Here is a 27,636-nt window from a genome sequence, read left to right as displayed (position 1 = left end):
CCGCGCAAGTTTATTTCCTTCAAATATCCATCCAATTTCCTTTTGAAATCATTAATCGTCTCCCCTTCCACCACCCTCGTAGTCAGCGAGTTCCAGCCAATACCATTGCTGCATAAAAAAGTTCTCTCTCACATTTCCCCCTGTACCTCTTGTCCAAAACCTTAAATCTGTGTCCCTGAGTCCTTGTAGCATCAGCTAATGGGAACAGCTTTTCTTTGTCTACCTTATCTAAACCTGTCATAATCTTGTATATCTCTATCAAATCTCCCCTCAATCTCCTTTGTTCCAAGGAGAACAACCCCAGCTTCTCCAACCTAACCTTGTAGCTAAAATCCCTCTTCCCTGGAACCATTCTGGTAAATCTCCTCCGCACCTTCTTATCCTTCCCAAGGTGTAGTGACCAGAACTGAACGCAATACTCTGTCGGTGGCCTAACCAGAGCTTTATAAAGGTTCCGCATAGCTTCCCTGCTTTTGTACAATACCTCTATTAATGAAGCCATATGCTTGGCAAACTACCATCTCAATACGTCCTGCCACGTTCAAGGATCTGTGCACATGGACCCCAAGTTCCCCCTGTCCCTGTAGACTCTTTAGAACTGTGCCATTAAGTCCATATTGCCTTTCCCGATCCATTTTGCCAAAATACATCATCTCGCAATTCTCTGTCTTAATTTTCATCTGCCACTTGCCTGCCCATTCTGCTAACCTATGTCCTGTTGCAGTCTATTGGTATCATCCTCACAGTTTGCCACACCTCCACATTTAGCATCATTGGCAAATTTTGAAATTTTATTCTCCATTTCAATATGCAAGTCATATAATATACATCATCAAAAGCAGTGATCCGAGCACTGAACTTTAGGGAACACAACTGTCTACCATCCTCCAGTCTGAAAAGCAACCATTTACCACGACCCACAATTTTCAGTCCTGAACCCATTTTTTTAATCCAAGCTGACACTGACCCTCCTATTCCATGGACCTCAATTTTGTTAACCAACCTTTTATGTGGCACTTTGTCAAACGCTTTCTTAAAATCCAGAGAGTCAGCATCCATTGCATTCCCTTTGTCAACCTTCTGTTACTTCATCAAAAAATTCATTTAAATTAGTCAAGCATGATCTGCTTTTCACAAATCTGTGCTGGCTCTCCGCAATTAACTTAAAACTCTCCAAGTGTCTGTTGCTTTTTTTTCCCCCTCATTATTGTTTCTAAAACCTTGCCTACCACTGATGTTAAACTAACTGGCCTGTTGTTAGTTGGAATGTCCTTCCACCTTTCTTGAATAAGGGTGTCACATTTGCCACTCTCTAATCCTCTAGCACCTCCCCCGTGTCTAGGGAAGATTGGAAGATTATGGAAAGCCCTTCCACTATCTTGACTCCCACTTCTTTTACCAGCCATCCGGACCGGGCAACTTATCCACCCTTTACAATACATCCTGCCTGAGTGGTTATGAACTGGAACTCGCTGCTCACAAGGGTGGTGGAAGTGGGAACAATGATTTATTGGATGGGGACTTGCAGGAAATAAACGTGCAGGGCCACGGGGATCGAGTGGAGCAGTAGTACTGACGAGATTTCTCCAGAGAGCCAGCACAACTCGATGGGCCAAATGGCCTCCTTTTATGCCATAAGTGACACTAACACTATCAATTTTCACACCATCCATTACCTCTACCATCTTTGTTTCTACCAATATTTTATCAACATCCTCTTCCTGAGTAAACATTGATACAAAGTACTCATTAAGTTTTCTAGTCTTGCCCTGCACCTCTCAGCATATATCACCCACTTTGTCCTCAGAGATCCCACCCCACCTCTTAATACCTGCTTACTATTTACATGCCAGTAGACGATTAATGGGTTCCCTTTTACGTTAACTGCCATTCGATTCTCAAATTCTCTCTTTGCCAGTCTTATTTGCCTCTTCACCACCCCTCTTAATTTATTGTATTTGGCCTGATTCTCGCTTGAAGAATTCATCTGACATGCTTCATGAACCCTCTTTTTCTTTGTTTCATCATATTCTCTATCTCCCTCATCATCCAAGGAGCCCTAGCTTTGGTTCCCCTACTTTTGCCATTGTTGGAATGTACCTAGCCTATATCTGAAACATCTCCTCCTAAAAGATCACCCATTGTTCCATTAATATTTTTCCTGTCAGTCTTTGGTTCCATTTTACCCGAGCTAGATCTCCTCTCATCCCATTGAAGTTAGCGTCTAAACGTATTCTGTCCTCATCCAATCTCCATTCTTGTACAGTGCTCAGCAAGCTTCACTGTGTAATGATCAGAAACAGAAACACTGGAAGATATTTTTGCTCCCTAATCCAAAAGGGACTGAAGTAATTTGTACTACCTCTACTGCCATTCTGGCTGAGATCAGCTTACTCAACACACAACAGGAATCAAGCTGGTATCTTCTAGCTTGCATGTCTCAGTTACATCCTAGTTTTACTAGTTGAGTCATTAGCACAGCCCCAAACTTAGATATTGTTATTTCAAAACAAATGTAAGAGTCATGAAACAGAAATATTGATTTGGTAGTAGGACCATCATAACTGCCAAAACAATACAGTATGTTCACTTCAAGAGCACAAAATGTAGCTATTTGACAATGAAAAGAAAAAGAAAAAAGGAAAGGTTTTCAAGCAAGGAACTTACGATTAAACAAACCACAATGGAAGGTCCAACGCAGTTGCCTGAGCTTACAGTAGGGTGGTTCACTATTGTGTATAAACCCAGAAGAGAGGAGATAAATCAATGATAGCCTCCACATCAGAGACTACTTTGACCAAAAACAGAGGCTTTGGTTGAAGCTTTGCCGCTGCAATGAAAAGCAGTCAGACATTGGCCTCAGGCAAGGGGCTTTTCAGGCAACAGCTTCTTTGATGTGATAAATGCAGATGCTCTTTTAGTGGAGAATAGGCCCTGTACAATTCCAGCACCCAAAGTATAAAACAACAGCAGATTAGATATCTATGAACTGCCAAAAGATGACCAATGAATAAAGGGAAAACTGAACCAATCAAATCATTCACAATATGCTTTCAAAATTCTTTGGACTTCATATCAGGAATCTGTACTCTCTCCCCCACCCCACCAAGTAAATTTAAAATTTCTCATGTTGAAAATAAGGTTTTAAACATATTTACATATTTCACAATAAACAACTAAACCATAATATTTCACCTTGTGTTGAGGGCCTTCAGTTAACATTTTTACTTGGAGGCCTCAGCCTCTTTCAAAGCCCAGGATTTAACTTTGTTTCCAAAGTCATCAATGTCAGCTGAAGTAAGTTACTAACTACGTCTGTACGCGCAATTCCTAAGATGTCACAGTCTGAACATAAAGACTATGAAGTTTCAAAGCAGAAATTGGTATAATTCGCTTAATGAATCTGGGGGTCAGTTTTCTATCATACTGAAATAAGATTCTTGAATTTTTGTGTGTTTCCAAATAAACTGAAAATAATTTGCAGAATTAATTTTAAAAGCTTTTTAAAGATAAATGTTTCATATTTAAACTATCAAGAACTTTTTCTTACTTCCAAGATAGATTACATGCCACCAACTGCTGTTCATCAGCCCTGCGCCCTTCCAGTTTAATGGAAAAGCCCAGAAGAGTGGGAAGGAACTGACTTTTTTCCCTCCACTGTATCAAAAGGATGGACTTTGGAACTTTTACTGGAGGTAAATTATGTTTACCCGAAGAAAAATATATTTCATTGATTGATAGCAAGACTTAAAAGCATACTATTTGTACTTGCTGATCCCTCACTCCTTTTTCCAAGTGACAAAGTTCCTGAGAGTACAAAGATAGAAAATCATTTTTGGCTTCAATGCCACAGGACATCAACTAGCAATATATTAAAATAGTACATCAGTGCACGTATGGGTCTATTGGAGACATTCATATGACTTATCTATTTATCTATCTGTGGTATTTAACTATCTAGTTGCAGTGGGTAAGAGAAACACTAAGGGGGACAAAACACCTGGACTCTCCATTTCATCACTGCTTTCTGGACAAAATGTTAACTCCATGCTAAATCCCAGGAATGGGGTTATTTTAACATCCAGGGTAGATGGCCGGGGCAGGGGTCCAATGGCCCACCTTGGAAGAGCTTCCAGAAAGTCAGAGTAGCACTCTATAGTTCCATTAGAGTAAGCCAAAGCTCCTTACAAGGTCCAAGATTGGAAAGTGAATTCCCCTGCAGGGAACCCCATTTATGCAATAGAACATACCTTTGCTGGGCAGAATTCCCAAGGAAGTCCTGGAACATCCCCATACATGTGTCCAAGCTGGCTGAGGATGTATGGGGTAAGCAAGTCATCCTCCTGCCCTTAATCAGAATTTTGGAAGTCCCAGCATTAGTGGGGAGGTATCCAGCTGATCCAGATTCTGCACTAAATCCCTGCTGCCAATGAGGATCTGCCCAAAATGCCAAGTACTTATTATTATCCAGGAACCAATGGAAAAAAAACATGCTTCACAGTTTAATTTGGAGCTCTTGCACATCTTTTCAAATTATTTTTTCTAGATATGCACAAGCCTCCCATTCTTATACCACAGCAATTCCTCTCTTCCCCAGAACAACACAATGTTTAATTCATTACGAGTAACGACAAAGGAGATCTACAAATACTATATTGCAAATTGTATGTCAGCACACCCAGACTTCCTGCTTTGTTGCAGTTGTAAAGAAAATCTTAAGCATTGGGCACTTTGAGCTGCCTTGTGAATCTGGCAAACATTCCAAACTAAACAGTCCTCTGACCGGATAACAATTGAGCTCTAAGTGACCTCAGCCTGTGATTACTCAAAGCAACTAGACTTTCTAACTTGAAAACGACAAGCCAAGTTAAGCACAGCTCTACTGCAGCATCGTATTATATAATGTATCACATGATCTAATACCCAAGGAGAGGTGGTTGCGTAGAGTTAATGTCACTGGACTAGTAAGCCAGAGCCCAGGCTAATGCTCTGGGGGCTTGGGTTTGTGTCCACCATGGCAGATGGTGAAGTTTGAATTCAAATAATAAATCTGGAATTTAAAAAAGCTAGTCTAATGGTGACCATGAAACTATTGTCAATCGTTGTAAAAACCCATCTGATTCACTAATGTTCTTTAGGGAAAGAAATCTGCTGTCCTTACCTGGCCTGGTCTACATGTGACTCCAGACCCACAGCGATGTGATTGAATCTTAAATGCCCTCTGAAATAGCCTAGCAAGCCACTCAGTTAAAGGGAAATTAGGGATGGGCAATAAATGCTGCCCTAGTCAGCGATGCTCACATCCCACAAATGAATACTTAAAAAATTATAAAACTGCATATCTTCCAAGTTACCATAGGCAATGCTACAGGAGATCCACTGGTATATGGAAGCAGTCTGAAGTAGCAGGCCACAGGAGAAACCATTTTTTAAACCACTATGGTATGCGCTGAAAATAGTTTGGGATCTTGCCATGCCCTCTTGATTTCTCTGACTGGCAGCAAACTATAAGACTTAAACTTGATTTGTATTTTAAGTCATTAAAAAGTAATATTAACAGAAGCTAGATTTAGACCCGATTTCATTTAAATACAACATAGTACTTCATTCACAACGTCCCTTTTAAAACAATAAACGTCTTAAAGCCTTTCATACATCTTTGTGGTATTACTTAGGTCATGTGCCCTTATTGAAAAGTTTTTACGATAGAAATTAACTGCATGCAGTCCCTTGTCAACCCTCAACTGTACTAAAGGGAACTGAAAATCAAGTGATATACATTTTCTTTCCCTCTAATACTCGGCTGATAAAAAGGGAGATTGAAGCTGAAAAATATTACTTGTAGTATCAAATTACGCTTCATCGGTATTAGGACAGTCCCGCAAAAATCAAACAAGCAATTAACATACAAATCACTTTACAGGAAAACCAAGAGACAGTTACTCACAGGATCCTCTGATGGGACAGTTGGAAAGAACAAAGTAGTGTAAGCAATGATGGCCAGTGATCAGTATTGTTTTGGCTAAGATCAAGTGTAGTATCTGTTCTCATCGGTACTTACTTGGCAGCAGAGAAACCATGATCAGCGGCTTTTGATCCTGGGTATGCTTTGAGTAAAATGGCTATAACCAATCTTTGAGCTTCAGGCCAGGGAGTGCGTAACACCATTCGGGTGGTGGTGAAGAACAAGGAAGGAGATGCACCGGTTGATCGCACCTTCTTCATCAAGAAAATCCTCATCGATTGCTGTGGATTCCAAGCTACAAACACCTTCTGCCTGCAGGAATTCCCCAGCAGTGGATACTTCGACGTGACGTTCAAGAATGTGGCAGGATGCATGAAGTTCCTGAAGGCGTTCAAGGAGAAAGGGGACCGGGCGCTGCTGTCGATCCTCACGATGGAGCCACTCTTCACGCTTCCGTCACAACGTGACCGGGTGGTGACAATTCACCTTTACAACCCCCATGTTCCTATGGTGGATGTACTCACCTTTCTCGCCAGGTATGTCGAGGTGGCCGGCAGCAGCACTGATGTCAAGGACCCATTTGGGATTTGGACCAGCAAGCGGCAGGTCAAGGTGTCGTTGAAGGTCAATGCCAATGCAGCCATCATTCACCCTCCCTCCAGCTTTGCTATCGGGGGAAGTCGAGGCTTCTTGGTCTATGCTGGGCAGCCCAGAGTTTGTTGCACCTGGGGCAAATCTGGTCACGTGGCAGCTAACTGCAACACGGTTGTCTGCAAGAACTGCAAGAAGGAAGGCCATCAGACCAAGGACTGTAAGCAGAGTAAGTGTTGCAACTTGTGCGGTGCGGCAGGCCACCTCTACAAAACCTGCCCCAAACGCTGCCTCAGTTATGCTCAGGCAGCAAGGTCCAAGTAAGGGAGAAGGCACGACGAAGGCGTTCGGTGCTGGAAAGGAGACAAGCAGCCTTCTCCGCAGTGAGGAAAGTCTACCTAAGGAGAAGAAAGGGGAGGCAGCTGAAACCAGCGACCCAGCACCTACCCTGCGCCCGGAAACCCCTCCTCCACAGACAGAATCAATGGAGGAGGAGGCAGCAGATGGACAAACAGGTCAGTGGCAAGTGGTACAAAGGAAAACCACAAAGAAAAAACCTCCAAAAGCGGAACAGGCTACCACCCAAACCAGTGGCAAGAGGAGGCTACCGTCCGAGACAGACAACAGCAGCGCCTCTTCACTGGACGAGGAAGTGCTGGAACGACGGCACCTTCAAAAGAGGCAGCAGAACTCAAAGCAGCTGGAAGATAAAGCCCCCCAGCCCCCGGGCACTGGAAGCTATGATGGGCCCGGCGTGCCCCAAACCCAAAGCGCCACACCTAGCGACATGGCCAGCGCATCCCAGCTCCGGGACACCGAGAGCAAAGACACGTCTGGCACACCTCAGCTCCGGGAAGCCGGGAGCAGTGATGTTTTCGAGGAGGAACAGAGGCGAGCAGCAGAGGACAGCCCAATCCTTGCGGCCGACAAGACCCTCCTGATGTCACCCCAGCGAAACAAACCCTGCATGAAAAACCAGGAGGGGTTTCTGAGCCCAACAAACGTGAAACAGCTTGCGTACACTATGGGTATGCAGGAACATCCCAAAGGACTGGGACTAGCAAGGACAAAATGGTATGGGAAGCAACAACTAACTTTTAAAAAGTGGGTACAAGGATTGCTTCGATTAATGTGCATAGCATTAAATCCACTATGCGATGTGTTTCAACCTTGGATTACCTCGCCAAGATCAAAGCCGACCTACTGTTTCTGCAGGAGTGTGGAATACCACACCTCAGCACCTACAGGCAGTGGTCGCGATGGTGGTCCCACGTGCCATCGATCTGGTCAGGGGGTAATGATTCCCATTCCTCCAGCCTGGGTATTGTGCTGCGGGGAGGTAACCACCATCTCCAAAGTTAAGGAGGTGGTGGGCGGTCGCCTCCTCGTAGCAGATGTAATGTACAACGATGCTCCGCTCTGGTTGATCGTGTGCGCCCCGGTTCAATGCAGCGAGCGGCTGACCGTCTTCCAGCGGCTCCCACTGCTGCTGGCAACGTCCAGGCCGGTCATCCTAGGCGGTGACTTCAACTGCATCATCGAAGCAGCTGGACGATCCGGCAGAGACGACAGCAAACTGGACGCTACGTCCAGATTCCTGATAGATATAGTAAAAGATGCCAAACTGCACGACGTCTTCAGCAAACCTGCAGACGGAGCGCAGCGTAGATACACCTGGTCAAGATCGGACGGGTCTGCCCGTTCCAGGATTGGCTTCCTGTTTGTGTCCCGTGCCGTCACGGTCAGATCCACGTCAAGCCGGTATTATTCTCCGACCACTACCTCTTTCTGGCCGACTGTCACTTACAGGACGACCAGCGGGTTGGCAGGGGGATATGGAAGCTCAATGCTACACTGCTAACCCCAGATAACGTTGAGGAACTCAAAAGGGATTACAAAGGTTGGAGGACCGTGAAACCCCTTTTTGAGTCTCCAGTTCACTGGTGGGAGGCGATCAAGGAGAACATCAAGAGGTTCTTTATCTTCAAAGGTGTTCAGAGGCGAGAGAGAGACAGATTGAAATGTACCGACTCCAGAGAAGTATGCAAAATCTGCTCCGGCTGCAGACGATGGGGGTCGAGGCCAAGGAGGACCTCCAAGAGGTGAAGAGCCAGCAGGCCTCGCTCTTTGCCACGGAGGCCTCCAAGATCATCTTCCGGTCCAGAGTCCGCTCCATTGAGCAGGATGAGACGTGCTCACGTTACTTCTTCCAAAAGATACACAGAGAGAGCTCTGTTATCAGCAGCCTGAAGGAAGAGGATGGCTTGGTAACGTCTTCGCATTCTGACATACTAAGGATCAGCAAATCCTTTTATGCTGGGCTATATGACGCGAAGTCCACGGACAGCAAAGCCTCCCAGTCCTTCCTGTCATCTATCAGAGAGGTCTCAGATGACAGCATGAGGGAGAGACTGGACAAGCCGCTAACTCTGGACAAGTTGACAAAGGCCGTCAAGTCCTTTGAGACGAGTAAAACTCCCGGAAGCGACGGCTTACCGGTTGAGTTGTATTTGGCCCTGTGGGACTGGGTCGGCCCGGGCCTGCTGGAAGTATACGAGAGTATGCTGCTGGCCGGCAGCATGTCAGAATCCATGAGGAAAGGCATCATCACCCTCATCTACAAGCAGAAGGGGGAAGAGGGCAGAAATCAGAAATTGGCTGCTTAATGCTGACTACGAGATTCTGTCAAAAGTAATGGCCAGTCAAGTCACGTTTGCTCTGGAGTTGGTGATCCACCCTGATCAGACCTGTACTGTACCCGGCAGGAAGATCTCGGATAGTCTCGTGCTACTCAGGGATACGATCGCCTATGTATGGGACAGGAGGGTGGACACCTGCCTCATCAGCCTGGACCAGGAGAAGGCTTTTGACAGGATATCACACACCTACATGATGGACGTGCTTTCCAAAATGGGGTTTGGGGAGGGAATCTGCAATTGGATCAAACTGCTCTACACAAACATCAGTAGCGCAGTCTCAATCAACGGGTGGGAATCAGAAAGTTTCCTGATCCAATCTGGAGTCAGACAGGGCTGTCCTCTCTCCCCTGTCTTGTTTGTTTGCTGTATTGAACCCTTTGCTGAGTCTATTAGGAAGGATGCGAGCATAAGAGGGGTGACAATCTCAGGCAGTGGAGGTACCCAGGTTAAAACCTCCCTGTACATGGATGACATCGCCATCTTCTGCTCGGACCCGCTGTCTGTGCAGACTGATGAGCATCTGCGACCAGTTCGAACTGGCCTCGGGAGCCAAAGTTAACCACGGCAAGAGCGAGGCCGTGTTCTTTGAGAACTGGGCTGACCGATCCTTTGTCCCCTTCACCGTCAGGTCAGACTACCTGAAGGTGCTGGGGATATGGTTCGGAAGGGCCGGGGCGTGCACCAAAACCAGGGAGGAGGGAGTAGCCAGGGTACAACACAAGCTGAGCATGTGGGAGCAGCGATCTCTCTTCATTATGGGCAAGAACCTGGTCATCAGGTGCGAGGCGCTCACGTTGTTGCTGTACGTGGCGCAGGTCTGGCCCACACCCCACTCCTGCGCTGTGGTGGTCACCCAAGCCATTTTCCGCTTCATCTGGGGATCCAAAATGGACCGGGTCCGGAGGGACACGATGTTCAAACTTCTGGATAAGGGCGGGAAAAATGTACCCAACATCGCCCTCATCCTGATGACTACCTTTGTGTGCGGCTGCATCAAGCTGTGTGCAGACCCCCAGTACGCAAACTCCAAGTGTCACTACGTGCTGAGGTTCTATCTGTCCCCGGAGTTGCGAAGGATAGGCCTGGTCACATTGCCGCGGAACGCTCCATCCAGTTGGACTGTGCCGTACCACTTATCTTTCGTGGAACAGTTTCTGTGGAAAAACACCTTTTATCACCAATCCATCAGGCAGTGGTCTGCATGGAATGTCCTCAAGGACCTACAGGAAAAGGAGATGGTGGATCTTGTTGGATGGTTCCCCGAGCAGACCGCCAAATTCATTTGGCGGAATGCCTCATCACCAGAACTTTCAAACAAGTATCAAGATGTAGCTTGGCTGGTGGTAAGAGCCCTCTCCGTCAGATCCTTCCTGCACGCCCAAAGTCTCACCCCCTCCGCACAATGCCCCCGCGGTGGCTGTGGTGGGGAAGAGACGGTTGCCCACCTCCTCCTGGAATGTGTCTTTGCAAAGCAGGTGTGGAAAGAGATGCAGTGGCTTTTGTCGAGGTTCATCCCAAGCAGCTCTGCAACACAGGAGTTTGTGCTCTACGGGCTGTTCCTGGGGGCGCACACCGAGATAAACATCAACTGCTGCTGGTGGACTATCAATTTGGTGAAAGACGCCCTTTGGTCTGCCCAAAACCTGCTGGTCTTCCAGCGCAAAGAGTTGTCCACCACCGAATGTTGCAGACTGGCACATTCCAAGGTCCAGGACTACGTGCTGAGGGACGCACTAAAGCTTGGGGCAGCCGCAGCAAAGGCTCAATGAGAAAAGACCACTTTATAAGCTCCCCCCAAGCTGAACGGAGGGGCTGGATCCATGGAAAACCCCTCAAACTGTATCCGGAAAATCTTTGTTTGCTGTAAAATGTATATGGCAGGAAAAATGAAACGGAAGGGTTGTAAGGCAACTCACTCCTGTATTGAAGGAAACTGACCTCCTTTGCACTGTTTGTATTTTTTGACTTGGTGCTGTTTAGAACTGTTTTGTCAGATATTTTTTTCCAGATTTTTATGAATAAAGTATATTTTGGAAATAAAAAAAGTGATCAGTATTAATTATTTCTACCATCCTGGTAGGCTTGTTGTCTCCCTGCATTTGTTAAGCAATCAATATAAAGAGCACCCTTTGTTAAAGGCATCTACATACCATCCAGGATTGTAGATTTGTTCCATCCGCTCACAGAGGAACATTGCTTTGAACCAGCCACCACAGAAAACTACTTTAAAAACCTAAGACGACATTGGAATGATTATAAAGGAATCGCCATATGGTATATTTAAATTCAAAGGTCTGAAATAGTAAAAATCTCTGATCTGCTACAAATGTTAAATCTAGAATGTGTTTCCTCCATCACACTTGCGATGTTGTGTGTCTACATCCAAATATTTGCATCCTGTTCAATCCTAATTTATCCAAATTTCAGAATCATACAATAACAAATCACAAATGAACAGGGACCAAACAAAACTAGAAAGCAAGAAGAAAATGATCACTAAATTCAAACAACCCATAAATCTAAAAAATCCAGCTGATTAAAAAAAACATGCAAACCAATTAAATTTTCAAAATCGCCATCATGAGTTCTATGCTGGGAACTAAATACTGGAAATGAGGGTTGCAACGCAAGACAGACATAAAAAAAAATTAACTAAACACCACCTTGTGTGTATCAGAAATTTTTGACACAATTTTTTTAATGGGAGAGCTAAGTGCGAAGGACTTCAGCCTGGACTTCATGGGAATTACCAGAGCCATTATGCTCTGCTGACAGGACTCCAAATTTTAGGCTACGGCTCCCTGTATTTTTGCTGATGGCTTGCAGACCCAGCATTGTTGACAGGGTGTCACTTCACAGAGTATTCCTGGATTGGCTTGTTCTAAGCCTCAAATTCCTTCCAAACCCTATTCCAATGGAATTACTGCAGATAATCTTTAGGGAAGAGATTTTTAAGAATCAGTTAAGGTAATTTGAAGTTGTATCTTTTGTATAGTCAAAACAAAGCAAAGCAAGAACTATTCAATGTTTTCTGAAGCAACCTTGAAAGGAAACAAAGTGTACACTATATATCAGCTCACCTCTCAGTACTGTCAGCATGTTCATTTACAGAGACAAAAAAATTCAGATAAGGAAGGAGAAAACAAACAAGCTTGCATTTATACAGCACCTTTCACATTCTCAGAATGAACAAAGAACAGTACAGCACAGGAACAGGCCATTCGGCCCTCCAAGCCTGCGCCGCTCTTGATGCCTGCCTAAACTAAAACCTTCTGCACTTCCGGGGACCATATCCCTCTATTCCCATCCTATTCATGTATTTGTCAAGATGCCTCTTAAACGTCCCTATCGTACCTGCTTCCACCATCTCCCCCAGCAGCAAGTTCCAGGCACTCACCACCCTGTGTGTAAAGAACTTGCCTCGCACATCCCCTCTAAACTTGCCCCTCTCACCTTCAACCTATGTCCCCTAGTAACTGACTCTTCCACCCTGGAAAATAGCTTCTGACTATCTCTGTCCATGCCGCTCATAAACTTTGTAAACCTCTATCATGTCGCCCCTCCACCTCCGTCACTCCAGTGAAAACAATCCGAGTTTATCCAACCTCTCCTCATAGCTGATGCCCTCCAGACCAGGCAACGTCCTGGGAAACCTCTTCAACCTCAAAGCACTTCCCTGTCAATGAATTACTTTGAAAGCATAGTCATTTTTATTTTGCAAGCAAACACAACAGCCAAATTGCGTAAAAACTGACAAGCGTGAACGAACTTAGAGCAGGTTTTCATATTTTGCAATGTATTCCTCAGACACTAGTGGCATTCTTTTATTTATCTCAGAACTCAAAATCAACCATTATTCTTAAAAACAAGATCTAGTTCTGGACGGATCTACTATTATTCAAGTTATGAGGTAGGTTCTGAATAAAACTTACTGATTTTAACAAATATCAAGTAGAATCTATTTCTAATATTATGCTGCAGAAATATTTAATAAAGAGGCAAATAAGTTTTATAAAATTTTAGCCATTGCTATAAAGATCCACACCTTAAACGGATAAATAGTAAAAGGTAAGGAAGGAGCTACACTTCCGTCTTAAGAGATTTATTTATGTAAATGCAGTATTTCCCTACATGTGGGTAAAGTCAATAGTACTTTCCAGGAACCAGTCAAAATACACTCAAAAGCATTGGCTCCGAGGAGATTTATTTCAAATGTCTTTCCAAATTCTTGAAATGGTGATGTGTACCCCTCCCCACTTCCACATTCCGAAATTCTTCATTACAACACCACAAGTTCTGACTCTCTGTGGGCAATGCGGAGGGAACTCTGCTTGCAATTACAAAAAGCACAATATTATTCTGTAGAGGAAAACTGGCTCAGTATAAATATGTATAATGTTTCTCAGTGTTTTGTGTGGTTTCATCCATGGGAGATGCTGTTCAAGTCTACATCATCGAATTTTCATGTGGGTTTATGCTGCTGAAATGATGATATCGCCCTCTGACAGCAAATTCTGCTAAAGGATGGACTTAATCAGGCTTAACCTAATTCCCAATTCTTTTCTAGTCAAGGTCATTTTGACCAAACAAAAATGCAATTCTGGACATAATCTGCATGACAGATACTTTCAATTCAGATAGAAGTGTAACTTTATAACATGTGACTTTGATAAACAGGAATGTCTACAGTATCAAAAGCACCTCTGGGAAACCACTTACAAGAAAGACACCAGTACATGGACAAATGTAAAATACTCTGGAATAATGCCGTACATAACAAGCTTGATTCAATTGTCACGAGCAACAAATTCTCTACAGTGCAGCCTTAGTTCTAACATGGAGTATGTGCATAGCAATTGAGTGTTATTGTACTCTAATGTGATTTATAACACTCCTGTCTCCCTTCCCCCAGCAATGCTAACTTCATTTTTTTTTTAAAAAAAGGACTTGTGCGTTAAATTGTTGAAGCTTGTGTCATCATGAACTTCTGGCTTGCTGAATCAAAATTAATGCGGGTAGATTTCTGGTCTACTTACATACAATCAAAGCGTCATCTGTAATAACTTAGGGTGTTACTAGGCATCATCACCCTTGCAAGCAGGAGACCACTAATGTGACTAGAATGGTTGAGCTTTTATTTAATTATAAAAACATATTTAAAAACTGAATAACTATGAAGTTAGATATTTTAAATTCATCTGTGGATTAATACAATATAGTGAAATGCAACAGCACACAGGATGGGATTTTTGTCTGAATTTATAATTTATTGATTGCCAGAGCTCCTTTGATGTTCTACATCCCAATGGCCAAGGCTGTGTATTTTTTGAGTAACGTGCAATTTATCTATGGCTCTGGTTCTTAAAGGTGGTGAGACTGTAAAGACAATTAGCCAACAGTCAGCAGCATAGATAGAGTTCAGAGAAATCCACCTCCAAATGCTGATCCCAACTTTAAAATGTTTATTATTCATGGATCAACTCAACAGACTGATTATGCTAGACAACTTATTGAAGAGAAGATTGGGGTAAGCTCTTAATGTGATTAAATAAGGTTTTTGTGAGACAAATCAAAATTTTAAAATGAACCGTGTGATGAAGTTTCCTGAGATGTTTTTAGGATTAATTATTATAGATGAATAACTTTCACTAATTTGTCAAGTACATGAGCAGATTATCTTGACTTACCTTTGTGGTTTAATGGTTCTCGTACACCATGATGTTTAGTTTAGTTTAGAGATACAGCACTGAAACAGGCCCTTCGGCCCACCGAGTCTGTGCCGACCATCAACCACCCATTTATACTAATCCTACATAAATCCCATATTCCTACCGCAATCCCCACCTGTCCCTATATTCCCTACCACTTACCTATACTAGGGGCAATTTATAATGGCCAATTTACCCATCAACCTGCAAGTCTTTGGCATGTGGGAGGAAACCGGAGCACCCGGAGGAAACCCACGCAGACACAGCGGGAGTTGCACAATGTTTGTTTCCAGGCTGCCACTGGCCAGTACTTCGAAAGCATAAGCCATTTTAAAAGAGGATTGAGTACAAGGGAAGGGATTTAGTGCTGCTTAAAGTAGATCAACAGTGATGGTAGAAGGGAAGTCAGTGATAGAATAATCAAACACATCTTTGAATCAAGTGGCTGGACAATCAACAGCCTCGTTTTCGCTTTGTGATTGGACCATTAGCTGACTTCTGAGCCATGTAGAACAGTTAACGTTTGTACAGCGCTCATGTAAAAGCACCTACGTGCTTTATGTGGTCTCTAAGCAGCAAGTAAAGGGTAAATAATTTGTTATTCCGATTAGTTGGGCAGACCATGATGGTAGCTCTCCTCTTCATACAATGTCGCAGGTGTTCCCATGGTGCTGAGGTCTGGTGTTTTCCCCTTTGCAATTTTTGCAGATAAACAAATAAGCAAATAATAACAAGGGTAATACAGTAATCATGGGGGATTTCAATCTACATATAGACTTGGTAAAACTAATTAGTACTAATGTTGTGGAGGATGAATTCTTGGAATGTACGCGAGACGGTTTTCTAGAGCATCTGTTGAGGAATCAACCACGGAACAGGCTATTTTAGATCTAGTTTTGTGTAATGAAAAAAGGCTAATTAATAATCTTGTAAAAGGATCTTTTAAGGAAGAGTAACCATCATATGATAGAATTTTACATTAAGTTTAAAAGTGATGTAGTTCAATCAGAAACTAGGTCTTAAACCTAAACAAAGGAAACGATGTAGGTACGAGGGGCAAATTGGCTATGGTGGATTGAGAAACTACTTTAAAAGCTATGACGGTAGACAGACAATGACTAACATTTAAAGAACTAATACATAGTTTGCAACAAAAATACATTCTTTGAATGCACAAAAACCCAGCAAGGGAAGTGTTCCAAACGTGGCTAACGAAAAAAATCAAGGATTGTATTTGATCAAAGGAAGAGGTATATAAGGTTGCCAAAAAAATGGTAAGCCTAAGGATTGGCAGCATTTTATAATTCTGCACAGGAGGACCAAGAAAAAAATTAAGAAAGGGAAAACAGAATATGAGAATAAACTAATGAGAAACATAAAAATGGACTGTAAAAGTTTCTATCGGTATGTAAAAAGGAAAAAATTAGCAAAAACAAATGTGGGTCCATTACAAGCAGAGTCAGGAAAATTTATGATGGGGAAGAAGAAAATGGCAGAGAAACTAAACAAATAATTAGTGTCTATCTTCACGGAGGAAAAAAACTAAAAACATCCCAGAAATAATGGAGGATCAAGGGACTCAAGTAAAGGAGGAACTGCAAGATACTAATAGTAAAAAAAGAAAGTATTAGAGAAATTAGTGGGACTTAACGTAGATAAATCCTCTGGACCTGATGATCTATATCCCAGAGTGTTGAAAGAGGTGGCTGTAGAGATAGTAGATGCATTGGTGGTCATCTTTCAAATTTCTATAGACACTGGAATGGTTTCTACAGATTGGAAAGTGGCAAATGTAACCCCACTATTTAAAAAAGGAGCAAGAAAACGGGGAATTACAGACCTGTTAGACTAATGTCAGTCATAGGGAAAATGCTAGTATCTGTAATAAAGGATGTGATAACAGGACACTTAAAAAATAACGGTATGATTGGGCAAAGTCAACATGGATTTATGAAAGGGAAAATCATATTTAACAAACCAGTTGGAGTTTTTTTGAGAAATGTAACTAGCAGAATAGATAAGGGGGAACTGGTGGATGTGGTACATTTAGATTTTCAGAAAGCTTTTGATAAGGTCCCACACAAGAGATTATTAAACAAAATTAGAGCACATGGGGTTGTGGAGGGGGGGGGGGGCGGTGTGGAGAAATATACTAGCATGGTTTGAGAACTGGTTAATGGACAGAAAACTGGGTAGAAATAAATGGGTCATTTTCAGGTTGGCAGGTTCTGACTAGTGGGGTACTGCAAGGATCAGTGCTTGGGCCCCAGCTATTCACAATCTATATCAATGATTTGGATGCGGGGATTAAATATAACATTTCCAAGTTTGCAGACGACACAAAATTAGGTGGAAATGGAAGTTGTGAGGAGGATGCAAAGATGCTTCAAGGGGATTTGGAGAGGCTAAGCAAGTGGGCAAAAATTTGGCAGATGGAATACAATGTGGAGAAATGTGAGGTTATCCAGTTTGGCAGGAAAAACAGAAATACAGAGTATTTTTTAAATGCTGAGAGGCTGGGAAGTGTTGACCTTCAAAGGGATTTGGGTGTCCTTGTTCATGAGTCACTGAAAGCTAACATGCAGGTACAGCAAGCAATTAAGAGCACAAATGGTATGTTGGCCTTTATTACAAAAGGATTGAGTATAGGAGTAAAGATGTCTTACTGCAATTATGTAGAGCCTTGGTGAGATGGCACCTGGAGTACTGTGTGCAGTTTTGGTCTCCTTACCTAAGGAAATATATACTTGCCATAGAGGGAGTGCAATGAAGGTTAACCAAACTAATTCCTGGGATGGAGTGAGCTTGTCCTATGAGAAAAGATTAAATAAGACTGGGCCTTTATTCTCTGGAGTTTAGAAGAATGAGAGGTGATCTCATTCAAACATACATAATTCGTACATGGCTCGACAGGGTAGATGCAGGAAGGATGTTTCCCCTGGCTGGGGAGTCCAGAACCAGGGAACACAGTCTCAGAATAAGGAGCAGGCCATTTAGGACTGACATGAGGAGGAATTCTTCACTTAGAGGGTGGTGAATCTTTGGAATTCTCGCCTCAGAGGGCTGTGGAGGTTCAGTCGTTGAGTATGTTCAAGACAGAGATCGATAGATTTCTACACATTAAAAACATCAAGGGATACGGGGATAGTACAGGAAAATGGTGTTGAAGTAGATCAACCATGATCTTATTGAATGGTGGAGCGGGCTCGAAAGGCTGACTGGCCTACTCCTGCTCCTATTTCTTATGTTCTTATGATTGCCATTTGAATTTGGATCATAAACATGATCTGGCATACCTGCATACTGTTCATAACACAGCCGACAAAATCACATACTGAGTTATCTCGTGGGCTAAGCAAGGCAGCCTGTAAAGTCATGCAGATTCTATACTCAAGTATTTGTCTCAAATAGCTGTGGGAAAATTATCCCAGAACAACTGTCTTCTGATCAGAGTCATTCTTTGATTTGTAGAAGCTAATGGAGCCTCAACTGCCAGAACCACCCGACTTCACTAAAAGCAATAAGCAATGTAAGATGCAGAAAGTCAAGGCTGAAAACTGAGAAATATCACACTTCAAGGCAAGCCATAGAAACTGTTCAAGAATGGTGTTTCTAATTGAGAGGATAAGCAATGCCTCAAAAATTTTTCTTCAATAAGATTTAGTATTTGTATGTCAGTTTCTGTCATGATTTGAATGGAAGTACGAAGTTGAATGTGACAATTGGGGATGGTAATTTTGGAAGTTATGCTGAATGTATGAAATGTTAGGAAAGAGGAAGAAACAGTTGGGCTATGAAAAAGTTGGTATGTAGTAAGCAGAAAAGAAGTTGTGGTGGTGACTGGTGGAAATGTTTCAGAATCTGGTGATGAGGTGTGCATATAAGAGATTAGAGTGATATGGTCTGAGCAGGAAAGGAGGAATTAGGGACAGTAACAATGAAGAAAATAGCAAAGGACATGTTAATGAGGAAAGGTAAAAATCATACTTATGTTGTGGATGGGAGTCTTGGGACTGAAAAATACAGGAACTTTTAGTGATTGAAAGAGAAAGTGGGAAAAAGACAAAAAAAAATCAGTAATAATCAGAAAGTGCACTAAGAAACAAACACTTGGAAGTGGCACTAGAAAAATCTGTACTAACAGTAAAGATAATACCCACAAATTTCAAGATTGGGAATAAAGGCGAATAACAGACCTAGTGAAAAATAACCTGGAAACAAGAGGTAAAAGGAAACACTGGAGCCATGCTCAGAAATGCTGGGAGAAAGAGCAAAAAACTACACATATAGAAAGCAAAATACTGCAAATACTGATCGAAAGAATATTGGGCACGAAGGGAAATCAAAGGATATGGGGACAGCGCAGGAAAGTGAAGTTGATGTAGATCTGCCAAAACCTATGCCTGCTCCTATTTCTCATGTTCTTATATGCTTAAAAAACATTAAACTCACAGCAGCACAGCCAGCATCTGTGTACAACTTCCATGATGCTCTGACAGAATAACGACAATAGTGTTGCAACCAGGTGAGAAGGGATCTAGGGGTTCCCTCTCAGCCTTTCCCTGGTTTAACCGTAACAGGGTGTAATTTTAGAAACACTGTTTTTAGCTCGCACCTCAGTGATTCCTTGTTCGCTGCTCCAATTGTAAGGCAAATAAATCAAACAGGTTTCCTTAGATTTAAACAAGAAAGGTAGGAGTTTATTTATCTTAAACTCTAATCCGATTAACGACTACGAATATGCGAAGCGACCACTCTAGCATGCATACTCGATAAACATACATGCAGATGGAGACAGAAAAAGTAGAAGGAATAAAGGGGAAAAGTTTGAGGCAAAATCTGGTAGTTACAGTCCTTTAAGTTCAATGTGGAGTCTTTGGTTGCTGGTAAGTCTTGCAATTCATTGGGGCCCAGTTCACGCTTCAACTTGTTTCAAGGTCAGAGTCTTTTCTCTCGAGGTTTATGTGGCTTCCGTGGATCTGGTGGCTTGGGAGAAAGTGAGAGAGACAACCAGGAGAGAGGCTTCTTTGTTCCAGCTTCAATTGCAAGCTGCCTTCTGCCTTTCTGTGTGGCACTATTCAAAAAACCCCAGGTTGCCCAGCAGGTTAGTCATGTGACTAGCTCCTTATTTGGAACAGTCTCTCCTGCAAGGTTTGTGGATTGTATTACCTGAGCACTTCCTTACACCTTCAATGTCTGGTGATCAAAATCCATTTGGGTTCATTGGAGCAGGGAATAGTCCTTTGTCTTCATAAGCAGCGTCTCTTAGTATGCAAATGTCCTCCCAGCCCAGTGTCTGGCGATCTTCAAAACAAGTCATTTCTTCACTCCAGCAACAGTTTAAAATCAATGTTCATATGACAAAATTAATATGCCTCATTCTTGTCAGGTGGGGGTCTGCATGACAATAGTGTTAATGGCTTCAACGATGGCATTAATATCTGTAGCTAAAACCCCATAAAGGAATGATGCAAGGAGTGATCAAGATGTTGTAAATGTGTTCAGTGTTGAGTAAATCCAATTAAAAAAGGTGCCCTATCCTTTTTCTTCTCAGAAGCCGAGCAGGTTTAGGCTTGGTTAGTACTTATGTGGGAGACCACCAGGTGCTGCAGGATTTTAACAGACTGCGACCATTAGGCACCACACAGACTGGCATGCACAGTGACAGAGGTAAATTTATACACTTTCTTTGTTTTTATTTAAGGTTTAGTTCTTTATTAGTTGTGTCTCTCTAAAAAGAAAATACTTTTGCTCATTTACTATTTGATGCTAGTTAATTTAGAAAAGAACAGAGAAGTTGGGATTTCAGGTGCAGACCCTCTTCAGAGGTAACCACGTTTTAGCAAAGACTACAATAAGTCTCTAAAAACAACTGATCCAATTCAATGGAGCAGATGTAAAACAAGAGAACCACTGTGCCCTGTATCGCTCATGTGCCTGCTCCATTGAAACATCAATAGGCAGGAACCCAAGGGAGGATGGCAAATGTGATATTGATAGCGAACAACAAGCTATTTTGGATTTATACATGGTTTACCATTCCTTGTAGCTACCTCTAAGTGCAGGAGACAGTGCTTACCTTCAAACCCAAGTCTTTCCATAAGATTCAGAGGATACCATATCAGTGGTTTGTTTCCAACCAGCAGGAGGGGCTTTGGAATATTGGAGGTAAGATCCATCATGCGGGAGCCCCCACCGGCTGCCATCAATACTGCCTGGAACTCCATCTTATGGTTTTCTATAAAATACATATTTAATACACATATCAGCTTTCAATGTACTGAAGGTTAATTGAGACATTCAATTTATGAGTCCATTCTATGCCTCATGAAAAGGTGAAAAATCTCAACTATGGGAATGGTACAATATTCACATGACCATCAAAAACATCATGACACCAGCCAGTAACTGCATCCTTTCATCAGCCATTCATTCTGACTTAAATCAGGTCTGGCAAAACCTTGGCATTTTTTTTCCAACCTATTGCTGACTTTCATATTCCAGAACTTAAACATCGCCAAAACTGCTTACTTTCACCTCTGCAACTTCACTCACCTCCAAACCAAATCACCCCCAAAATAATTATCCCCACTTGCACCATCTTAACTCAATTTCTCCAGTGTCCTTCCCTGCACCCTCAATTAATTCCAAGTGTCCAGAACACAGTTCTCTGCATCATACCTCACATTACATGCCATACCCCCTCAAGCCTCATTTCTATTGCACACTGGCTCCTTGCCCTCCCTCACATTGGGGTTAAATCTTCAATTTCAAATCCCAACACAGTTGTGTTATACCCTAATTCTGCACCTTCAACAAGCACCTGTAACGTAATAAAACATCCCAAGGCACTTTACGGAAGCATTATAAAACAAAGTATGACACTGAGCCACAAAGGGGGTTATTAGGTCAGATGACCAAAAGCTTGGTCAAAGAAGTAGGTTTTAAGGAATGTCTTAAAGGAGGAAAGTGAGATGGAATGTCAAAGAGGTGTAGGGAAGGTATTCCAGAGCTTGGGACCTCGGCAACCGAAGGTGTGGCGACCAACAGTACAGCGATTAAAATCAGGGTTGCACAAAAGGCCAGAATTAGAGCAATGTAGTTACCTTGGAGGGCTGTGGGGTCAGAGGAGATTACAGAGATAGAGGCCATGGAGGGATCTGAAAACAAGGATAAGAATTTTAAAACCAAGACCTTGCTTGACCGGGAGCCAACCTAAGTCGGTGAACACAGGGATGATAGGGGAAGGGAACTCAGTGTGAGTTAAGACACAGGCAGCAGAGGTTTGGATGACCTCTAGTTTACTGAGAGTAGAATGTGGGAGACCAGCCAGGAGTATGTTGGAATTGTCAAGTCTAGAGGAATAAAGGCATGAATGAGGGATTCAGCAACAGATGAGCTGAGACTGGGTGAAGTCAGGTGATGTTATCGAGATGGAAATAGGTGATCGTAGCGATGGCACGACTATGAGGTCGGAAGCTCATCTCAGGGTCAAATATGACACCTAGGTTACAAACAGACTGGCTTAATCTCATACTGTTGTCAGAGAGAAGAGTGGAGTCAATAGCTAGGGAACAGAGTTTGCAGCGGGGACTGAAAACAATGGCTTCAGTCTTCCCAATATTTAATTAAGAGGAAATTTCTGCTTATCCAGTACTGGATGTCAGATAAGCAGGCTGATAATTTAGCAACAGTGGAGGAGTCGAGAGTAGTGGCAAGGTGGAGCTGGATGTCATCAGCATACATGTGAAAACTAACACTGTGCTTTCGGATGATGTCACCAAGGAGCAACATGTAGATGAGAAATAGGAGGGGACCAAAGATAGATCCTTGGGGATACCTGAGGTTAACACTATGGGAGCAGGAAGAGAAGCTATTGCAAGTGATTCTCCAGCTACGATTAGATGGCAAGAATGGAACTAAGTGAGAGTAGTCCCACTCAGCTGGATGACAGTGGAAAGATATTGGAGAAGGATGGTGGAATCAACCATGTCAAAGGCTGCAGACAGGACGAGAAGGCCGAGGAGGGAAAGTTTACCTTTTGCCACAGTCACATAGGACGTCATTTGTGACTTTGATAAGAGCTGTTTCAGTACTGTGGCAGGCGCTGAAACCTGATTGGAGGTATTCAAACATGGAGTTCTGAGAAAGGTGGGAATTAATTTGGGAGGTGACATGTTCAAAGGCTTTGGAGAGGAAAGGGAGGTTGGAGATGAGACAGCAGTTTGCAAGGGCAGTGGGGTCAAGATTGTTTTTCTGAGGGTTGATGTCAGATTCAGAGGAGGGTCAACACCTGAAGTGAGAACACCTTTTACAATATCAGCTAACTTAGGGACCTGGAGGAGATTTGGGCGATCAGCTGTTTAGTGGGAATAGGATCGAGGGAACAGCAGGTGGGTCTCACGGACAAGATGAGCTCAGAGAAGGCATGAGAGGAGATGGGAGAGAAACTTGAGAAAGCTGCGAGTTCAGGACTAGGGCAGGAGGGAGCATTATAGGAAGTTTGGCCAGGTGGGCTAGCGGAAGGGAAGGGCGCGGCAGTGGCAGCTAATTGGATGGTCTCGATCTCAATAACAAAGCAAAAGTTCCTTGCCCTTATTGATGGAGGTGAGGATGGAGGGAACAGGGGAAAGGGGTTTAAGAAGATGGTTTGCAGTACAGAAAAGAAGCTGGGGGTTATATTTGCACTCCAAGATGATCATGGAATAGCGAGCAGTTTTAGCAGATGACAGTGGGACGCGCTTGTATTTTAAGAGGTCCAGCCTGGTCTGGCAGTGGATGGCTAAACCAGTTGTCCGCCATATCCTTCAAGTCTGCGTTCCTTGGACTTAAGGGAATGGGGATGAGGGCCATACCTGAAGAATGGCCAGGGTGAGAGAGACTGGTCTTTTTATTGGGGTCTAGGGCATCAAAGGTGGGGCGAGGGTGCAGTTGAGCAAATCAGTAGCTGCAGAAATGTTGTAGCGCAGAGGGCCAAAGGCTAGGTGGTTGAGATGTTGAAAGTGCAATTGTAAGCAAATAGGAGATAGTTTTTTCCAGCGACAGATACATTATGAGATAGACCTGGGGCACGGAAGGGGGAAGTGGGTGGAAAGTAATACAAGGAAATGGTCAGAGTGGCGTTATCTGTAATTGATACAATGGTACTAGCAAGACCATGTGAGATGGCAAGGTCGACGGGGTGGCTGTTGGGGAGTTTACATGCAAGGAGAGATTTAGGGAGGATAAAAGGGCTGTGAACTCAGAGCAGAGAGAAAATGATGCATTGAGATGGAGATTGAAATCACGGAGAATGAGAAGTCACTTGGTGCAGAGGCGGAGGGAGGAAAACAGTGAAGATATCTTGGTGATAAAACTTCCTCTAATGTTACATTCTCTCCCCCAACTTTTAGTTCTTCAACTCTAGCCTTTTGTGCATGCCCCATCACCCTTCACTCGGTTAAGGAAAAAGGAAGACATATGGGAAGCATTGTCGTGGAAGGTTGCATCATCAGAGCAGACGCGTTGGAGACGGAGAAACTGGGAGAATGGAATATTCGTAGACAGCCTATCCCCAGAGATGGAAACAGAGAAGTCAAGGAAGGGAAGGGAAGTGTCAGAGATGGACCACGTGAAGGTGAGAGAAGGGTGGAAATTAGAAGCAAAGTTAATAAAGTTTTCTAGTTCCGGGCGGGAGCAGGAAACGGCACCAATACAGTCATCAATGTACTGGAAAAAGAGTTGGGGGCGGGGGCCTGAATAGGACTGGAACAACGAATGTTCGACATATCCCACAAAAATATTCATTATAAGCCCACCGACTCCCACAACTGCACTTTTTCACACCCTGCCTCCTGTAAGGACTCCATTCCATTCTCCCAGTTTCACCGGCTCCGACGCATCTGCTCTGAGCTACCTTCCACGACAGTGCATTCGATATGTCTTCCTTTTTCCTTAACCGAGGATTCCCCCCCCCACTGTGGTTGACAGGGCCCTCAACTGTGTCCAGCCCATTTCCCGCACCTCCACCCACACCCCTTCCCCTCCCTCCCAGAACAGCGACAGGGTTCCCCTTGTCCTCACTTTCCACCCCACCAGCCTCCAGATCGAAAGGATCATCCCCTGCCACTTCCAGCGTGATGCCACTAGCAAACGCATCTTCCTCTCCCTTCCCGTCAGCCGAAGGGATCGTTCCCTCCACAACACCCTCGTCCACTCCTCCATTACCCCCACCACCTCGTCCCCTTCCCACGGCACCTTCCCCTGCAATTGCAGGAGGTGTAATACCTGCCCATTTACCTCCCCTCTCCTCACTATCCCAGACCCCAAATACTCCTTTCAGGTGAAACAGCAATTTACTTCTTGTACTTCTTTCAATTTAGTGCACTGTATTCACTGCTCACAATGATGTCTCCTCTACATTGGGGAGACCAAACGCACATTGAGTGACCGCTTTGCAGAACACCTCCGCTCAATCCATTAGCATGTCACTGAGCTTCCGGTTGCTGCCCCCCACCCCCTCCCCCCCGCATCCCCCCGATCTCATGCTCACATCTCTGTCCTGGGATTGCTGCAGTGTTTCAACAAACATCAACGCAAGCAAGCTCGAAGAACAGATTCTCATTTACCGATTAGGCACACTACAGCCGGCCGGACTGAATATTGAGTTCAATAATTTCAGAGCATGATGGGTGCCCCTTTTTATGCTTAGTTATTTTTTCGTTTTCCTTTTTTATTTGGTTATTTTATTTTAGGTTTTTCAGTTTGTTTAGTTTGCTTCCACTGTGCTTACCCACTGTTTTTATTTTTTTTTATGTTTGTGCTTGGAGTGCTCTGTGCTTTCCAGTCATTCACACCGTATCTGTACTAATGCTTTGTCTTTCAGCATACCATCAACACCTTCACCTTTGTTATCTCTTGCCCACCCCCACTTTACTTGCTTAAAACCTTTTACTTTTTAATATTTGCCAGTTCTGAAGAAGGGTCTCTGACCTGAAACGTTAACTCTGCTTCTCTCTGCACAGATGCTGCCAGACCTGCTGAGTATTTCCAGCATTTCTTGTTTTTACCTTCAATATCAGTCCTCTATACCAATTATTATGCAGCATAAAAGCAACAAACACTGTTTAACAGTGGCTGTAGTCTATTTTATGTAGAGAAATGTCAGAACTTATTAATGCCACGATAATTCTTTGTAGATAAAGCTAACGTGTTTTAGATTTCTTGCTTTTATTTACGTATATAGGAAACTATTACTCACTTTCCTATAGTTTTGTGATATTATCATACTGATCACGTGCCACAGATTATATAGACGTTATTTTATGGTTAATCACAAAAAAAAGTTAAATGATTTGATTCCTGTTTCAGCTTTAGTTTATATTATTTATGCTCGGTGATGATTTACTACCGGGTGTTCAGGGCCACCCCGACTTCCCCTCCTTCTCGATTCCAGGGCTCGAGTTTGAGGCTCAGACCCTTCTCTCCAGACTTAAGCCGGGCTCGGTAGCCGTTGCCTCCTCCCTTCCCCCACCCGGGCTCGGCAGCCGTTGCCGCCGCCGCCTCCTTTCCCCCAACCAGGCTCCGTGGCCGTTGCTGCCGCCTCCTCCCCCTCCTCCCCACACCCGGGCTCGGCAGCCGTTGCTGCTGCTGCCGCCGCCTCCCTTCCCCCACCCGGGCTCGGCGGCCCCGCTTTACCTTCTCGCCGTTTCTATGGCGCCTCCTCGCTCGCCTACCAGAATAAGGCAGAGGCACCTCCGGGTTGTCGCAAAGCAGCCCGGCTCGGGCCACACAGCCACAGAAACCCCGCGACCTGGGATGGCTCTTCAGTGAGAGTGTGAATATTGGATTTTGAAACGGTTTAAAACAGGCGCGGCCGCTGCTGATCCAACATGTGCGCTTGGTGTTCAGGTGAATCGTGTCCGCCTTGAAACTGGGCAACTGTTCCCGGAGAACAAGGTTCCGAGATACCCAGAGCCTCTCACTGCAAGGATGGCATCTTACAGAGCACCCGCTGTGGCTCACTCCACAACTGAAAAACAAACCAAGGCACATCTAAAAGACCCTGTTACAAACGCTATGACCAAGGCCACCCCTTCAAGGTTACTGTCGTTAAAATTCTTTCAATTTCACTGAATTTCAGGCTTTTTTCAGGTTTGGGCAGTCTCATTCCTTCAGGTTTTAATTGTCGTTAGTGATTTTAAGAATGTATTTTTTTTTACTTTTTCATTTTCTCTCTTTTCCCTCTCTCTTCTAATCTAATCTTTCTTTCCCTGTCTTTATTTCTCTTTCTGTACCTGATTTAGCTCTGAATTCACCCACTCTAAATACACGTCCTCTGTCCTTGCGCTATTATTTTCTCAATTTTTCGTTCTGATTGGATAAGGAGATACACAGTTGCTTGCCTTGTCACTCAGGTCCCAAATGCTCTGTATCCCTCGTTGCAATGTTATCAGTTTGCACTTTAAGTAACTTGTGGCACAAATATCATTGCAATTTCAGTGCTGTATCTCTAAACTAAACTAAAATTAACCAGTCAAGAGCCAGCTTAACTACCGGGAATAAAAACAAGAAATGCTGGAAATACTCAGCAGGTCTGGCAACATCTGTGGAGAGAGAAGCAGAGTTAACATTTCATGTCAGTGACCCTTCATCAGAACCCGTAATGCTATTCATTGCCCTGCTACAGCAAATT

General features: G+C 43.7%; 1 protein-coding gene across 3 annotated transcripts in view; it reads right to left on the bottom strand.

Annotated features, from left to right (window-relative positions):
• Positions 1-26,951, bottom strand: part of eif2b3 (eukaryotic translation initiation factor 2B, subunit 3 gamma) — a 167,601-nt gene extending 140,650 nt beyond the window's left edge. The window contains exons 1-3 of one of the 3 annotated variants that reach the window (XM_068036980.1): positions 26,640-26,951; positions 22,070-22,123; positions 21,043-21,201 (exon numbers count right to left, since the gene is read on the bottom strand). In XM_068036980.1, coding sequence (XP_067893081.1) covers positions 21,043-21,201; positions 22,070-22,115 — 205 coding nt within the window. In that variant the 5' untranslated portion in view covers positions 22,116-22,123; positions 26,640-26,951. Of the gene's footprint in view, positions 1-21,042; positions 21,202-22,069; positions 22,124-26,352; positions 26,503-26,639 lie in introns of those variants that run through there. The other 2 variants (XM_068036981.1, XM_068036982.1) reach the window with 2 other exon arrangements.
• Between the last annotated feature and the right edge of the window lie 685 nt (positions 26,952-27,636).

Source organism: Heterodontus francisci, chromosome 8 (genome assembly GCF_036365525.1).
Source record: "Heterodontus francisci isolate sHetFra1 chromosome 8, sHetFra1.hap1, whole genome shotgun sequence".
Lineage (NCBI taxonomy): Eukaryota > Metazoa > Chordata > Chondrichthyes > Heterodontiformes > Heterodontidae > Heterodontus > Heterodontus francisci.
Note: the sequence above shows the minus strand (reverse complement) of the source record. Positions and strands in the feature narration are given on the sequence as shown.